The following is an 18837-nucleotide window of genomic DNA, read 5'->3' as shown; positions in this document are numbered from 1 at the left end:
GATCCCAACAAGGGCAGTTGGGATCAAGGGTTAGAGCAAATCTGAGGTTGGGAGAAGTGGAGGATGCAGTCAGGTTCCTTGGCAGAGTCAACACCAAAGGTCAGAGTCCAAGTGAAGTTTCAGGGTACGGGTGAGGAGGCAAAGTCCAAGGCAAGCCAAGGTCAGAGCAGGGAGCAGAAATTATTATGGCAACTGCAGAAGATCCACACTGTTGCCTGGATACTTCCTGGAATGCCCCTTGGGTCTATATAGGGTGGGGAGCCAATGAGGAACCATGAGGCTGCGGCTTGTCAGACCCCTTGGGATGGGACTGCCCATGGTCTGTGTCCACAGCAGGATGTTGGGCCATAGAACACAAGCTGGTTACAGCTGCTGCTGAGTAGCATCATGGAGATATTTGCAGCATGGCAGGTCTACAGACCTGGGCTATAGACCTATTGAGGGGTGTGTCTTACAAATAGCTGAAGTAGAGGTAAGATTAGGCAAGGGAAAAGGAGGTTTTCAGAGGAGATTTTAAATGGGATGGAGGAAGACAGGAAAATAGTCCCAAATGGCAGAAGATTGAGCAGAGAAGACTCTCGCATCAAGAACAGTAACATTATGTGACGAGATGGGGAAGAAAAAAAGGGGGCCTATTGCTGGCAAGTAGAAGGAGATAAAGAGTCACAGCCTCAGCTGGTGCAAATAAATTTACAGCAGCTATGCTGAGTTACATGAGCATAGGTCAAGTTACTAGGTCAAGATCTGTGATTTGAAATTGACACATACACCACGCAGCTAACAGTCACTCACTCATGTGCTCACCCCTAACAACCCAATTGTAGAATACCCTTTTTAGAGAGACGGGGGAGTTAAAAGTTTATACCTGGAACCCTGAAGCAATGTCCTTCAATAGAGCTGCACTGTCCATGTTAGCATTTTCTTTAAAGGCCTAACCGACTGGCAATGCCTGCAGGTAAAGCTTTAGGGGAGGGGTTCATACATGAGGAAGGCTTTTTTTGGTCAAATAGGGATTTATAACAAGAGGGCCAGAAATATCTCTAATTTTGGAAAGATCCAAGGAATGCATCTTGTTTCTTTTCCTTTCCTTGCAGCATCTGCCTTTGTAAACTGAGAGTGGGTGCACCAAAGAGGTGGCACACTGCCCAAGCATTTGTTCGCTCTCTCTTCACATTTGTTCACTCTCTCTTCAGATGGAAAAGAGCTAGAATACCATCCAGGCCATCTTCCCATCAGTGCAGGATCATTTCCTACAAGGCCATTTTCTAGAACTTCTCTTCTCACAACAGTTTGGCACTTCCAGTCACGGGGGGGAGGGGTAGCTCAGTGGTTTGAGCAGTGGCCTGCTAAACCCAGCGTTGTGAGTTCAATCCTTGAGAGGGCCATTTAGGGATCTAGGGCAAAAATCTGTGAGGGACAATACTTGGTCCTGCTAGTGAAGGCAAGGGACTGGATTCTATGACCTTTCAAAGTCCCTTCCAGCTCTATGAGACAGGGTATAGCTCCATACAACTATTATTAGTCATATTTTCTTTCTTAATTAGCTGACTATTTCAAGACTTCTATTTAGGCATGGTTCTAAAAAAATAAATAAATAAAGGTCAGGAAGAGTAAGTTGTGTTTTGTCTTCAGTTTTACTTCTGATTCTGCTACCAACTCTTTGTATGGCCTTGGCCAAGCCACTTAAACCTCTCTGCAAAGAATCAATCTACATTTGTACAGTGCTTTGCAAACAGAGTGTTGTGTGGAGATCTAAATAGTTCTACTGAGGTCTGCTCACTCATCCCTAATCCCAATGGAGAAAAAGAGGGAAAGAGGAAGAAATATGGTACTTTCCCTTTTGAAACAAGGTTAGAGTTAATATGGCCACTCCCTCACCCCTCACATCTGCCTTTTATTATTATTAGCGACTCAAGGACAAGTGGACAAACTCTCACAATCAATCTGCTAAGTGCACTGGTGCCAGCCATGGATACATTCCCAGGTATATACTTGGGTATATACATTTGCCACATGTAGTAGCGTAACTTCAGAATTAAAGAAAACTGTTTTAGTTTTAAGATAGGAACTCTGTGCTTATTGCAATGCTGTAAAATAAAAGCTGCTAGCAAAAGCCACACAAAAAAAAGTGATTCACTTGGGAAGTTCTATGATGTGCGGGACAATGGGTCTTAAATCAAAGGCATACATTATCATGACTAAGCTGACAGATCTGCACTGCAATGCAGAAAGCTGAGCAATATTCCAACATCTGCACTAGCACACACAGGCAGCTAGACACAGGACCCAAAATGAATAAAGGGCTCTTCAAGCTCTTACCTGTTACCTGTGCAACAACTGCTTGGGAAATCCTCCGATTGGCAAGAAAGGCTTTGATTTCCTCCTTTATCACGCTGCTGTCCCTCCTACCAAAACAAAACAACAACAAAACGAGAGAGACAGACAGGCCAAAGGGCACTCTGAAGATGTAAAATGGTTTTGTTTCCTTTGCTTAAGGGTGAGGGCCTCTGCCTTGGGGGGGGGGAGGGGAGGGGGGAGGTGAAACAGGCAAAATAGCTCACCAGTGGACACTTCTTTTAATGAGTGTCATGTTTGATCAAAGCATCCCATCAGGCGGATGGATGACTCATAGCCTATATAATTCATACTAGGTGTAGGGCTGCCACATGGAATGTACAAAGTTTCATTACACAGGGATGAATAAATCTCTCACACCAGCATTAAAACTCAGTCGTAAAATGAAGCACAAAAAATAAAAGATAGCAGGGTCTGCATGGTTAGCTCCACAAATGAGGATATCGACAAGCCCTCTAGAACATTTCAAACAACGGGGCTGAAGGAAGGAAAAGAGATTTTGCAACCTCCACCCCAACAACCTCCCTTGCCCCCAAAAGCATGGTGCGTGGGTGCACTGAATGAAGGAATACCCATCAGCGTTATATCCCTAGTTTTTCTGGAAGGATTATTTTTAAAAAAGTGTGGAGAGATGGTATAGAAGGGACTGAATAATTATGCTAAGAGGGAAAGAGTTTACTGGTTTCATAGGGGTTGTAATGTGCAGCTAGCTTAAACTGCAGTAAACAAATGCCTGCGCCTATGAAATTCAGAATCAGTTTTGTTTGGCTTTTAAAAATCAGGTAGGATTTATTCCTGGGTAACACATTTTTTCTTTAGCTTTTTCTGGGCAGGGTTCGGTGATCAAAACTGTAATGTGAACAGCCTAGACTCGGAAAGTGAGAGTAAAACACAAAAACTGCGGGTTCATCATCTCTTCTATGCCCAACCCTCACCCTCCACACAAGAAAACATGGGACATTTCAACTTGAACAAGCACCAAACACTATCTGTGGAATCATGTTCATGAACCCCCAATTCGACAACAGGTAGATTTCAGCAAAAGGAGCGCCTGCCTACTGCTACACTCAACTCTTTCAGATTCCCCACTACGCTGCGCCCAAGAGCATAACTAACCACCTCCTTTGTGTTCTTCCCACTCATTTCTGAGCCTCCTTGACCTGCCACCACATCTTCACTCAGTCCCTCCTTAAAACTCAAGTCCTCCAGGGGTCTGCAAGCCCCAGTCCAATATTTGCCAAGTATACATGAGAAAACATACCACTCCAAAACAACCAATAAATCATAAAATACAAAAAAACCACAACAGAATTTAAAAGACACATGCTAAATTTCCCCATTCATTCTGTCTCTTCCTGGAGCCAATTTTCCATCTCTCATCTGATACACTATTAAGATCATGGATTCTTAACTTTGGAGTAACAATCCCCCTAACCTTTCCCATACTGCTAAATGGAAGGGGTATCCTGTCTAACAAGGAAGAAGCCCCTCAAAGGGAAAAAAAGATGACCACTGATCTTGACTGTAAGCTCTCCATAGATGAAACATGCCTTTTCGTAATTGTTTTTATTTCAGTGCTGCCATTCTTGGCCCTACATAACACACAAATAGAGGCAGTCCTGCCCCAAGGAGCTTACTATCCAAAAGGCAGATCAGACATGATATACTGCAAGTTCTTCAGGAAGGCATTAACAGAGCCATTTCCCTCTTCTCCCATACAACACTGGGAAAGAGAAGGCATTGGACTGACAAGAGCCAGTGGTAGAGAATCTCATAGGAGAGGAGGGCTGTTTCCAAGGGATTTGAATGTGGTGAGGATGGAAACAGTGCACTGAGATGAGAAAGTCAATCCAGGCTTTGGAAAAAAATAAGATTGAAGAGGGATCTGTGATGTAGCCCAGGACAAATGTGCACAGGGCTCTGAAAGGGAGGGTGGCCAACGGAGGACAAACAAGGGGATAATTATCTAAGGCACCTCTCACACTATTGACACTACAAAAAACCACTAAAGTACCCCCCGCCCCGCCCCTGAGATGCAGTTCTCCTCTTAAAGGGTTCGTCAGGCTGATTTACTGAACCTTCTACAAGTTTTACTAACCTCATCAATTCTTCCACTTTGTCATCTACGTCCAAGTCCTCTTCAGAGGCTTCAAAACTGTACGACCTTTGAGCCAAGCTGTTTGCAAGTGGATAGCGAGTGGGTGACATCTTCCCATTGAACGCTGACAACCTCTCGTTACTCTCCCTCCCATTCTGATTAGTAGTGCAAGGCTGTGGGGAGGTGTCGTAACTGTTGCTAGGTGACGGGGACATCCCAGAATGCTGAGTCTGTGTAGAAGCTGTGGCTGTAGAGGAAGATGCTGGGACATTATTGGTACTGTTGCCATAGGAACCGCCTCCATAGCTAGACCGTCTTCCAAACTTGTCACTATGCTCTTGATCGAGACGGTCCAAGGTTTCCAAGGCGTGCAGGATTTCGTGTCTGGTCATTCCAGTACGTCTCAGGCGCTGAAGCAGATCTATCTGCTCTATAGTAAACCTGGGTTCATCTGTGTAGTGAGACATGGTTTCCAGCAGCCTAAAAATAAGGTGAAATGTGAAAGCAAACAGTTTAGTGCAAAAGCTATCTATGGGACATGAACAGCACCTCAGGTATGGCACTTAACAGAAGACAATAGGCCTGATTCTGGTCTCATTTACACCAGTGTAAATCATGCAAGTGAGAGGGCAAGCAGGCCCAATGGGTGGAATCCCTCACCCATTGAACTCGACGGCAAAGCTCCCATTAACTTCAGGTTGATTGTTTGCTTCTGGTAAAGGATAACTTTGCACAGTTTTCAGATAATATCTCACTCTCTTACTTCAAATCCCGCCCAACATACCTTTGGATTACTTTCCCACCCCCAGCTCCCTTTTCTGCTCTCTTATTTTCAATAAACATGCCTTATGGAATGACAACAGTTGCTCCATAATTAAGGCTGCAACTGAGATTCCGTTATATGCCTAATTTTGCCCAACCGCCAAATCCCCCAGCAAAGTCCCATTGGTAGAGCCCTGCGTTGATACAAAATTTATATCCACATCTTATCCGCAAACATGGTCTGTGGATATAAAGTAGATAGCCGCAGATTTGCAGGGTTCTACCCATTGGTCTCGAAACTCACAGGTTAGCACTTGGCCAGAGGTACAATTTTTTTAGAAACCTTCAGTGATTCAGAAACGGGTTCATGAGTTATGATTCCCTAATGTCAGAAGTGTGATGAGTTCAAGTAGTCTTAACTTTCTTGAAGGAAGGAGAGAGCTAAAACCCAGTTTCTTGAACTTCCCTAATTGAAATCTAGTGCCCCGCAGCACCAATGTTTAGTTGATTGAAGTTCGATTTCAGAAGTTGTTAACTTTTGAATCTGGAATATTGCCATGGATCACCAGACCTGACAAGCAGAGTGCAGCATGTCAAATTACTGTTAGAGACCTGAGCTCTTTCATTTAAAGAAACAAGGCCCCAGCCTTGTTCTTTGTAAAGGCAGATCTCATGTGTAATCACTAGGGAGGCTTGTCAAAAAAAAACTTTTTTCCTCCTAAACTTCGAAAAATGGTGGACAATATCCTAAGGCTTGCTGGGTACTCCCCCTTCCTGGCAGGCCTCGGCAGATCCATGGGAAATGCCATACGACCCCTTAAACTTTCTCCTCTCAAGTCTCCTTACCACAGATCTTCTAAAGTCTGCAGGAAGCAGGGGTCCTTCTCTCAGCCATCAGAAGATCTTGGAGGTGGCAGCCGGAGGTCAGAGGGCAGCATGAGAGTGGGGAAAAATTATGGGGGCATTCTCCCCTTCCTGTGGTCCTACAGAGTCGGTGGGAGGGGAGAAGCAATGGGAAACTCTCTGAAGCTCATTGGAGTGGTGGGAGAGAGAGCTGACAACATACTAAGTGTGTGTGGGGAGCCCTAAGGAGCATATTAAAACCAGTGGGGGAACGGAGCCACGATGAGAATCCCAAGCCTTTACAGGATTGGGGCTGCCTGCCCCAACAACCCTGCACCCCCAATGAACTCAGTGTTTACGTCTCTCTCTGTGCTGGGCCAAAGGCATACAGAAGCTGCCGTGGCATGGCAGTGCCCAGCCCTGACTACTGCTGGGGTTGGTGTGGATAAAGGGGGGGGTCCTTTCTGGGCAGTCACACCCCAAGCTGGAGTTCTGTGACCTGGGGGAGAGAGATGGGCCATGCTAGAGCTATGCTGCCATACCATGATGCTGATACAGGGTGCATGGGTCCCTTTAAAAAGGGTTTTGCCCTTGTAGATGGAATCCCAGGGTAGAGAGGGAGGGGCACTGAAGCAGAACCTCCCGCCTCCAGTCCTGCACTGCTCCTCACAACTGGAGAAGTGGCTATGGCTGCGTTCTTCAAAATGATTAAATGAACTAATGTGCATTTTTCTTCAGAAGTCTACAAGTGTGTATGTCCTCACAACTGCTCCCCATTGTTGCTGCCACTAGAGGAGAGATGGGTGGGTAGGGGGAGGAGGATTCACGGAGACTCATGCCCCCTCCAGGTGACGCTCCCAACGCTGCTCTCCTGCTGCCACTGGCAGTGTATCACTCCCATGAGAGTCTGACTTTTATGGCTGATTAGTATTAATTTCTCCAATAAGGATTATTTTAAATTTGAAAAAAACTGGCTCCCAACTATATGCAGAGTGTAACAGTCAGTGTAGAAATCTAATAACTGAATGGAATTGCAAACAATTAAGAGATGGAAGCCAGCTCCCAGATCATTTAGCTCAGTTCTGAGGGAAAATGAAATTATACATACTGTAGGGAATATCCTTCTCTGAATTCCATTCCGTTTGTTTGTCTTTCTATTACCAAGGTGCCCTGAACTGTACACAGTGTTCTAGTGGTTGTCCAGTAATTTGTCTATACTGCCAAACAAAGGTGGGTTCTTAACTCAGGTTTGCTAATTCGAGTTAAAAATAGGAGAGAAAACATAGCAACTCCAATTTTAACTTGGGTTAGCAACTTGAATTCAACCTCAAGCTTTAACTCAAGCTGCTAACCTAAGTTGCCATGTCTTCACTGCTATTTTAACTGGAGTCAGCTACTGAAGGTTAGCTAACCTCTCTTAAGAACACACAGTAAGGGTACGATCGATCTATCAGGGATCGATTTATCACGTCTTGTATAGACGCGATAAATCAATCCCCGAACACGCTCCCCGTCGACTCCAGAACTCCACCAGGGCAAGAGGCGGAAGCGGAGTCAACGGGGGAGCCATGGCCGTCGATCCCACGCCGTGAGGACGGGAGGTAAGTCGATCTAAGATATGTCGACTTCAGCTACGCTATTCTCGTAGTTGAAATTGCATATCTTAGACTGACACCCCCCTGCTCCCCAGTGTAGACCAGGCTAAGGCTATGTCTACACTTAAACTGCTACAGTGGCGCAGCTGCAGCTATGCTGCTCTACTGCTTCAGTGCAGACACTCACTACAGTAACGGGAGGTTTCTCTTGTCACTATAGTTAATCCACCTCCCTGAGACGCAGTAGCTTAGTTGACAAAAGAATTCTTCTGTTGACCTAACCTTATCTACACTGGGGGTTAGGTCAGCTTAACTACGTCACTCAAAGGGGATGGATATTTCACACCCCTGGCCTAAGTATTGTATCATGTACCTACCAACCCTTGGGTTGGTTCACAGCACTTTCCAGTTTAATAACATCTACAGATTTAGGCCAGGATCCTAAAATGCATTACACCCACACAGAGCCCCAGTGACTTCATGGGCTCTGGCAGGACTGGGGCCTTAATATGCTCGTTTCCTCAAGCTGGAATTTACATCTTCCAGTTCCAATGTAGACACACCCAAAGACTGGCACTATACCAGGCAAGAGAAACATTCGCCACAGCCTGCAAGGAGCCAGTCGGCTTTTGGTTTATCCAGTTTTCCTTTCCCAGCTCTCCATCACTTCTCAAAAAGGACCGTCAACAATTCTGCAAGTTTAAAGGCAATAAAAAGGTAATAATTGGAGATATACCAATCGCCTAGAACTGGAAGGGACCTTGAAAGGTCATCGAGTCCAACCCCCTGCCTTCACTAGCAGGACCAATTTTTGCCCCAGATCCCTAAGTGGCCCCCTCAAGGATTGAACTCACAACCCTGGGTTTAGCAGGCCAATGCTCAAACCACTGAGCTATCCCTCCCCTCCCTTGTTAATTAATTGTCTTAAGCTCATGCTCACATGCTTTAAATTGTGAGTCAGACACCCAAAAACCATGAGCCAAGAGGTTGGTTTTTTTTAAATAATATACATGAAAGACTTTTTATTTGCTTTGTGGATTTTGAATGGCAGGTCACATTTTCAAGATCTTCTACTCAACCATGAGGACTACAAACTTGATTTTGTTTTTAAATGAAAGATGAGCTTCTCACATATCCAAATGCAAGAGCTGGGACTTCAAGAAAAATACCACATAATGTGAGACTGACAATAAAAGTCACAAGAGTTGGCAACACTAGAACACGTTCAATGTTACCAAGCATCCATGGCATTTTAAAGAATAACTATACTGAGTTTTTAGTACAGTTGTTTTAACAATGTCTTAGTTACTTTCTAGTTCTTCATACCTCCTTTTTCATTTTCCTTGTTAAAGACCAATTGACAAAGCAGTGAAGCAAACCAGCCACTTTAGAATAATTAATTTCATCCACCTCATTAATTAATGGACATTCTCTAGTACTTTATCTCCACATACGTTTGTATGAGCCTTTTATTCTCCTTAACCCCTTTGGCTAACATTAATTCAATTTGCTTTGTTTAGTGCCCTCTTTTTCCTGCAAGATTTAACTAACTGTGAAAGGATCGGCAAGCAAAATTAAGGTGGGGGGGGGGATGGAGGAGAAAGGACTGCAGGTACCCTGCGCGAGTGATGGCTATGATGTGCTAAGGCTGTCAAACTTTACTGCCTATATAACAAAATATCTGCAACCATTGCAGATCTTGTGCTGTAATCATGTACGGTATCCTCTGATCAGTTACCAAAAACCAGCCTGATGTAAAATACTAGTGAAACATGGTGTATGTCAGTTTTGAACCAAACCATTTAAAACCACAGGACCTATTTTGGCCATGTTTACTTAGATGCCAAATAGGAAAAAAAAAATCTAAAATGCCAAGTATATTTGTATTTTGTATGTGGAGGCCCAATCCTCAGCTGATGCAAGGGGGCAGAGCTCCACTGGCGGGCCCATGGTATCTAAATATTTATAATGCACCTAAGATAGACAAGGTGAGTGAGGTAATATCTTCTATTGAACCACATTCTGATAGTGAAAGAGAAAAGCTTTCGAGCTATACAGAGCTCTTCTTCAGATCTTGACCACAGCATCCCTATGGATAGAAATTCCATGCTTAAACAATAAGAGTATAGAAGTAGGAATATACTACCGACCACCTGACCAGCATGGTGATGGTGATCGTGAAATGCTCAGGGAGATTAGAGAGGCTACAAAAAACAGAAAACCCAATAATAATGGGGGATTTCAACTATCCCCATATTGACAGGGAACAAGTGACCTCAGGATTGAATCCAGAGATAAAATTTCTAGACGCCATTAATGACTTCTTGGAGCACATAGTCCAGGGACCCACAAGGGGAGAAGCAATTCTTGATTTAGTCCTAAGTGGAGCACAAGATCTTGTCCAAGAGGTGAATATAGCTGAACTGCTCAGTAATAGCAACCAATGTGATTAAATTCAACATCCTTATGGCGTAGGGTGGGAGGGGAGTGGAGCGCATTCCAAAGAAACCCAACACGGTAGCATTTAAGATAAAAAAGGGGAAATACACAAAAATGAGGAAGCTAGTTAAATGGAAATTAAAAGGAACAGTCACAAGAGTGAAATGCCTGCAAGCTGCATGGAAACTTTTTAAAAACACCATAACATAGGCTCAAACTATATGTCTACCCCAAATTTAAGGAAAAAAAATGTAAAAAGGACAGAAAAAAATGTCACCATGGCTAACAGAATAAAAGACATGGTGAGAGACAAAAATACGTCTTCAAAAATAGGAAGTCAAATCCTACTGAGGAAAATAGAAAGGAACAAACTCTGGCAAGTCAAATGTATAAGTATAATTAGTCAGGGCAAAAAAGAATTTGAAGAGCAGCTAGCAAAAGCCATAAAAACTAATAGATTTTTTTTAAAGTACATCAGAAGCAGAAAGCTTCCAAACAATCAGTGAGACCACTAGATGATGGAGGTGCTAAAGGAGCACTCAAGGAAGACCAGGCCATTGTGGAGAAGCTAAATCAATTCTTTGAATCAGCGATCAGGGAGATTCCCACACCTAAGCCATTCTTCTTAGGTGACAAATCTGCAGAATTCTCTGAAGTGATCAACTAACATGTGGACAAGAGTGATCACTGGATAGAGTGTACTTGGACTTTTTCTGAACGCCTTTGACAAGATTCCTCACCAAAGGCTCTTAAGCAAAGTTAGCAGTCATGGGATAAGAGGGAAGGTCCTCTCGTGGATCAGTTACTACTACTACTAGATATATCTACCCTAGCACTTTTGTTGGTAAAACTGTCAGTCAGAGGTGTGAAAAAAACCACACACCCCTGACTGACTTAAGTCAGACTGACAGAAGTGCTGGTGTGTACAGCACTATGTCAGCAGGAGACACTCTCCCACCAACATAGCTACTGCTGCTCATTGGGAGTGGTTTAATGATGTCACAAGAACCAGGGGTCACACAATGAAATGAATAGGCAGCAGGTTTAAAACAAACATAAGGAAGTACGTCTTCATAGAATGCACAGTGAACTGTGGAACTCATTGCCAGGGAATGCTGTGAAGGCCAAAAATATAACTGGGGACAAAAAGGAATTAGATAAGTTCATAGAGAGTAGATCCATCAATGGCTATTGGCCAAGATAGTCAGGGACAAAGCCCATGCTCTAGGTCAGCGATTCTCAAACCAAAGTGGGTTGGGACCGCATTTTAATGGGGTCGCCAAAGTTGGAGTTAGACATACTGTGGCCCGAGGCAAAAGCCCAAGCCACACTCCTCGGAGGCCGAGGCCAAAGACCAAGGGCTTCAGCCCTGGGTGGTGGGGCTCAGGTTACAGGCCCCTGGCTTGGGGCTGAAGCCCTTGGGCTTCAGCTTTGGCCCACCTGGGGCAGCGGGACTCAGGCAGGCTTAGGTTTCAGTCCCTGCTCCAGGGGTTGTGTAGTAATTTTTGTTGTCAGAAGGGGGTCGCGGTGCACTGAAGTTTGAGAACGCCAGCTCTAGGTGCACCTAAGCGTCTGACTGTCAGAAGCTGGGACTGGACGACAGGGGATGGATTACTTGATGAATAGCCCTGTTCTGTTCATTCACCATGAAGCATCTGGCACCAGCCACTGTCAGAAGACAGAATACTGGGCTAGATGGACCTTCGATCTGACCCAGTATGGCCGTTCTTATCTTCTTATCCCAACCAAAAAGGTGCAGAAGGAAGACATGCCACCTCTGCAGCATCGTTCTCTTGGGCCCAGTCCTGACAAAGCCACTCCGTGAATTCAGGCTGTGTTGGTAGGATAGCTGCTCTCCATACCCTCTCTCTGCCCCCTCTGGCCCTCTCTGTAGTTTTAAATTCTCCCCCTTTACAGGTTGGAAACCTCCTTGAGGGACCAGCCGACTGAGTGTGGTCCCCCCAGAATTAACTTCTCCTGAGGGAACCCCAGAGCCAGCTGGACTCTAGCCTCTGAGACTCTGCTGACTGAGGAGGTGGAATGCTTGGCCAGATCCAGGTAACTCTGTCCTGTTGTGACAATTTGGCCTACAAATATACCTGAATTGTGAGCTCAGCTGCAAGGAGTATGTCAACGTTCATAAAATGTTACATTAATCTGTAACAACAAATGTGGATGGGAAAAATACAAAACGGAGATGGAATAACTGAATGAGTCTAAACAAAAAGGCCAAGCTAATATGATTCAAGGACTGTGTTTAAGTCATGCTTGTTAAAAACAGGAGATATGAAGCCAGAAGTTAATGAACCAAAATTGGTATATCAGATATTAGGCCTAATTAGAAGGCAAGATAATGACGGGATGTCCTACTTCACCCATCATTCCCTTTTTGGGTCCTTAAAAGAAAGATCTGGTGGGGACAGTATACAAAAAGAGAGACTAAAAGAACAGACAGAGGCTACTGGAGCGAGCTTCACCATCATGGCTGCCACCTTTACTGTTTTCTGGGACACTGGGCCTAACATCATCCTGTTCCTAAGAAATGTCCTGGCCAGAATGGGCCAGAGAGAGAAAGAGAGAGAGGGATCCAAATGACATTGTCACCCCTACCAGATCCAACTAAAACCCAAATATCATCTGGGATGACAGTTATTATCATTCTTAATACATCTAAGACTTCCAAACAAGTGGGCTTTTCCTTTTAAGGGTATGTCTACACTACGGGATTATTCCGATTTTACATAAACCGGTTTTGTAAAACAGATTGTATGAAGTCGAGTGCACGCGGCCACACTAAGCACGTTAATTCGGCGGTGTGCGTCCATGTACCGAGGCTAGTGTCAATTTCTGGAGCGTTGCACTGTGGGTAGCTATCCCATAGTTCCCGCAGTCTCCCCCGCCCATTGGAATTCTGGGTTGAGATCCCAATGCAAAAACAGTGTCGCGGGTGATTCTGGGTAAATGTCGTCACTCAATCCTTCCTCCGTGAAGGCAACGGCAAACAATCATTTCGTGCCCTTTTTCCCTGGATTGGGAGCTCAGCCAAGAATGCAAATGCTTTTCGGAGACTGGGGGATAGCTGGAGTCCTCAGTACCCCTCCCTCCCTCCATGAGCGTCCATTTGATTCTTTGGCTTTCCGTTACGCTTGAGACACAGCACTGTTCGCGGGGCTTTTCCTGTCTACCTGGCCAGTGCATCCGAGTTCAGATTGCTTTCCAGAGCGGTCACAATGGTGCACTGTGGGATATCACCCGGAGGCCAATACCGTCGATTTGCAGCCACACTAACCCTAATCCGACATGGCAATACCGACTTCAGCGCTACTCCTCTTGTCGGGGAGGAGTACAGAAATCGGTTTAAAGAGCCCTTTATATCGATATAAAGGGCCTCGTTGTTTGGACGGGTGCAGGGTTAAATCGGTTTAACACTGCTAAATTCAGTTTAAACATGTAGTGTAGACCGGGCCTAAGACTGGACTTAACAGCAGCAGCAGCAACATCTCTAGCCTCTCTCAACTACCTTCATCTATTTTCCCCAGAAGGACAGTTACTACCATCTTTGATACCATCGAAGAGACTGTCAAGCAACAGGGAGGGGCTCCTTTTAAAAACTCCAGCTGAAGGGAAAGGGAACCAGGGATGGTTAAAATGAAAGCCTGGTTTAATACTTTACATTTCACCTTCTTTAACTGTTTTATCTTTTCTGTATCTTTAATAAAAGGTTAAAAGGATTTTTAATGGTGTGTTTGCTGTAGTGCTATGCAGGCTGAGGTCTCTATATACCAAGCCCTGGACCTCATTTAACACTGTTTAATGTTAGACAGTGACAGGGTTATGTTAATGCCTTTGGCCCATTTATTCCATCTGAATCAATACAACAGCCCCCACTTCCATGCCCCGATAGAAGAAACTGCAAGTCTAAACATAACATTTTCCTGCCCTTGAAGAACTGCAGGGTCTCAACACGTGGATGAGACGATATTGTAGGCAGGAGGGGTTTAGATTTATTAGGAACTGGGGAGCCTTTCGGGAAAGGTTTTTAAGGTCAGGCTTGACAAAGCCCTGGCTGGGATGATCTAGTTGGGTTTGGTCCTGCTTTGAGCAGGGGGTTGGACTAGATGACCTCCTGAGGTCCCTTCCAACCCTGAGATTCTATGTTTCTATGAAAGGGGGAGCCTGTACAGGAAGGATGGGCTCTGCCTAAACCAAAATAGAACCAGACTAGTGGCACAAACTTAAAAAGGTTGCAGAGCAATTTTTAAATTAAGGGCTGGGGGAAAGACGACAGGTACGGAGGAGCACGTGGTTCGGATACAGACACCCCTTAGGGGAGGATCTATTTATGGAGATTCTCTATATCCTAGTAACAAGGAGAGGATGGAAAATGATAAAATATGGGTAGGACCTGATGAGAAACAGTCAAATGAAAAAGAATCCCACTGAATTACATCACATAATGGCTGACAACTAAAAGGTGATTTTTTTTAAGTGCTTACATACAAATGCTAGAAGTCTAAATAAGAAGATGGGTGAACTGCAGTGCCTCGTATTAAATGAGGATATTGATATACTAGGCATCACTGAAACTTGGCGGAATGAGGATAATCAATGGGACACGGTAATACCACGGTAAAAAATATATCGGAAGGCCAGAACAGGTCGTGCTGGTGGCGGAGTGGCACTATATGTGAAAGAAAGTAGAGATAAATGAAGTAAAAATCTTAAATGATCCAAACTGTACCAGAGAATCTCTATGGATAGTAATTCCAAGCTTGCATAATAAGAACATAGCAATAGGGATATGCTACCAACCACCTGACCAGGATGCTGATAGTGACTGTGAAATCCTCAGGGAGATTAGAGAGGCTATAAAAATAAAAAAACCTCAATAATAATGGGGGATTTCAACTATCTCCATATTGACTTGGTACATGTCACCTCAGGACGGGATGCAGAGATAAATTTTCTTGACAGTTTAAATGACTGCTTCTTGGAGCAGCTAGTCCTGGAACTTACAAGAAGAGAGGCAATTCTTGATTTAGTCCTAAATTGAGCACAGGATCTGGTCCAAGAGGTGAATATAGCTGAATCGCTTGGTACTAGTGACCATAACATAATAAAATTTAACATTCCTGTTGTGGGGAAACACCAAAGCAGCCCACCATGGTAGCAGTTAATTTTAGAAAGGGGAACTACACAAAAATGAGGAGGTTAGTTAAACAGAAATTAAAAGGTACAGCGCCCAAAGTGAAATCCCTGCAAGCTTCATGAAAACTTTTTAAAGACATGATAATAGAGGTTCAACTTAAATGTATACCCCCAAATTAAAAATATACTAAGAGGACAAAAAGAGTGCCACCATGTCTGAACAACGAAGTAAACGAAGCAATTACAGGCAAAAAGATATTCTTTAAAAAGTGAAAGTTAAATCCTACTGAGGAAAATAGAAAGGAGCGTAAACTCTGGTAAGTGAAGTGTAAAAATATAATTAGGAAGGCACAAAAAGATTTTGAAGAACAGCTAGCCAAAGACTCAAAAAGTAAGATACATGAGAAGCAGGAAGCTGCTAAACAACCAGTGCGGTCACTGGACGATTGAGATGCTAAATATCAGAGGGGTAGCCGTGTTAGTCTGGTTCTGTAGAAGCAGCAAAGAATCCTGTGGCACCTTATAGACTAACAGATGTTTTTGCAGCATGAGCTTTCGTGGGTGAATACCCACTTCTTCGGATTCACCCACGAAAGCTCATGCTGCAAAAACATCTGTTAGTCTATAAGGTGCCACAGGATTCTTTGCTGAGATGCTAAAGTAGCACTCAATGATGATAAGGCCATTGCGGAGAAACTAAATGAATTCTTTGCACTGGTCTTCACGGCTGAGGATGTGAGGGAGATTCCCCGATCTGAGCCGTTCTTTTTAGGTGACAAATGTGAGGAACTGTCCCAGGTAGAGGAATCATTAGAGGAAGTTTTGGAACAAACTGATAAATTAAATAGTAATAAGTCACCAGGACCAGATGGGATTCATCTGAGATTTCTGAAGGAATTCAAATGTGAAATTATAAAACTACTAACTGTGGTATGTAACTTATCATTTAACTCAGCTTCTGTACCAGATGACTGGAGGACAGCTAATACAATGGGTCCAGAGGCGATCCCGGCAATTACCGGCCGGCAAGTCTAACTTCAGTACGAGGCAAATTGGTTGAAACTATAGTAAAAAACAGAATTATCAGACACATAGATGAACATAATTTGTTGGGAAAGAGTCAACATCATTTTTGTAAAGGGAAATCATGCTTCACCAATCTATTAGAATTCTTGGAGGGGGGTCAACAAGCTTGTGGACAAGGGTCATCCAGTGGATATAGCGTACTTAGATTTTCAGAAAGCCTTTGACAGATTCCCTCACCAAAGCCTCTTAAGCAAAGTAAGCTGTCATGGGATAAGAGGGGAGGCCCTTTCATGGATTGGTAACTGGTTAAAAGATACAGGAGTACTTGTGGCACCTTAAAGACTAACAAATTTATTGTAGCATGAGCTTTCGTGAGCTAAAGCTCACTTCTTCGGATGCATAGAATGGAACACACAGACAGGAGATATTTATACATACAGAGAACATGAAAAGGTGGAAGTATGCATACCAACAGGCAGAGTCTAATCAATTGAGATGAGCTATCGTTAGCAGGAGGAAAAAAACAACAACAAAAAAAACTTTTTGAAGTGATAATTAAGATGGCCCATAGAAGGTGTGAGGAGAACTTAACATAGGGAAATAGATTCAATTGGTGTAATGACCCAACCATTCCCAGTCTTTATTTAGACCACAGTTAATGGTATCTAGTTTGCATATTAATTCAAGTTCAGCAGTCTCTCTTTGGAGTCTGTTTTTGAAGTTTTTTTGTTGCAAAATTGCCACCTTCAAGTCTGTCACTGAGTGGTTAGGAAGGTTGAAGTGTTCTCCCACTGGTTTTTGAATGTTATGATTCCTGATGTCAGATTTGTGTCCATTTATTCTTTTGCGTAGAGACTGTCCGGTTTGGCCAATGTACATGGCAGAGGGGCATTGCTGGCACATGATGGCATATATCACGTTGGTAGATGTGCAGGTGTACGAGCCCCTGATGGTGTGTCTGATGTGATTAGGTCCTGTGATGGTGTCACTTGAATGGATATGTGGACAGAGCTGGCATCGGGCTTTATTGCAAGGATAGGTTCCTGGGTTAGTGTTTATGTTGTATGGTGTGCGGTTGCTGGTGAGTATTTGCTTCAGGTTGGGAGGCTGTCTATAAGCAAGGACTGGCCTGTCTCCCAAGATCTGTGAGAGTGAGGGATCATCTTTAAGGATAGGTTGTAAATCTTTGATGATGCGCTGGAGAGGTTTTAGTTGGGGGCTGTAGGTGATGGCTAGTGGTGTTCTGTTATTTTCTTTTTTAGGCCTGTCCTGTAGTAGGTGGCTTCTGGGTACTCTTCTGGCTCTGTCAATCTGTTTTTTCACTTCAGCAGGTGGGTATTGTAGGTTTAAGAATGCTTGATAGAGATCTTGTAGGTGTTTATCTCTGTCCGAGGGATTGGAGCAAATACGGTTGTATCTTAGAGCTTGGCTGTAGACAATGGATCGTGTGGTGTGTCCGGGATGGAAGCTGGAGGCATGTAAGTAAGTATAGCGGTCAGTGGGTTTCCGGTATAGGGTGGTATTTATGTGACCATCGTTTATTAGCACAGTAGTGTCTAGGAAATGGACCGCTTGTGTGGATTGGTCTAGGCTGAGGTTGATGGTGGGATGGAAATTGTTAAAATCTCGGTGGAATTCCTCGAGGGCTTCTTTTCCATGAGTCCAGATGATGAAGATGTCATCAATGTAGCGCAAGTAGAGTAGGGGTGTTAGGGAACGAGAGTTAAGGAAGCGTTGTTCTAAGTCAGCCATAAAGGTGTTGGCATACTGAGGGGCCATGCGGGTACCCATAGCAGTGCCACTGACTTGAAGATATATATTGTCCCCAAATGTGAAATAGTTGTGGGTGAGGACAAAGTCACAAAGTTCAGCCACCAGGTTAGCCGTGATATTATCGGGGATACTGTTCCTGATGGCTTGTAGTCCATCTTCGTGTGGAATGTTAGTGTAGAGGGCTTCCACATCCATAGTGGCCAGAATGGTGTTTTCTGGAAGATCATTGATGGATTGTAGTTTCCTCAGGAAGTCAGTGGTGTCTCGAAGATAGCTGGGAGTGCTGGTAGCATAGGGCCTGAGGAGAGAGTCCACATAGCCAGACAATCCTGCTGTTAAAGTACCAATGCTTGAGATGATGGGGCGTCCAGGATTTCCAGGTTTATGGATCTTGGGTAGCAAATAGAATACACCTGGTCGGGGTTCCAGGCATGTGTCTGTATAGATCTGTTCCTGTGCTTTCTCAGGGAGTTTTTTGAGCAGATGGTGTAGTTTCTTTTGGTAATCATCAGTGGGATCAGAGGGTAATGGCTTGTAGAATGTGGAGTTAGAGAGTTGTCTGGCAGCCTCTTGTTCATATTCCGACCTATTCATGATGACGACAGCACCTCCTTTGTCAGCCTGTTTGATTATGATGTCAGAGTTGTTTTTGAGGTTGTTGATGGCATTGTGTTCAGCACGGCTTAGGTTATGGGGCAAGTGATGTTGCTTTTCCACAATTTCAGCCCGTGCACGGTGACGGAAGCAATCTATGTAGAAGTCTAGTCTGTTGTTCCGACCCTCTGGAGGAGTCCATGC

At 44.1% G+C, this 18837-nt stretch overlaps 1 protein-coding gene across 10 annotated transcripts in view; it reads right to left on the bottom strand.

Moving 5' to 3' along the window:
- Positions 1-18837, bottom strand: part of HMBOX1 (homeobox containing 1) — a 155024-nt gene that overhangs the window by 60226 nt on the left and 75961 nt on the right. For all 10 annotated transcript variants that reach the window (XM_045008507.1, XM_045008510.1, XM_045008508.1 and 7 more), the window contains 2 exons: positions 4454-4933; positions 2320-2405 (listed from right to left, as the gene is read on the bottom strand). In XM_045008507.1, coding sequence (XP_044864442.1) covers positions 2320-2405; positions 4454-4933 — 566 coding nt within the window. The remainder of the gene's footprint in view (positions 1-2319; positions 2406-4453; positions 4934-18837) is intronic.

Source organism: Mauremys mutica, chromosome 3 (assembly GCF_020497125.1).
Source record: "Mauremys mutica isolate MM-2020 ecotype Southern chromosome 3, ASM2049712v1, whole genome shotgun sequence".
NCBI classification, from domain to species: Eukaryota; Metazoa; Chordata; order Testudines; family Geoemydidae; genus Mauremys; species Mauremys mutica.
Note: the sequence above shows the minus strand (reverse complement) of the source record. Positions and strands in the feature narration are given on the sequence as shown.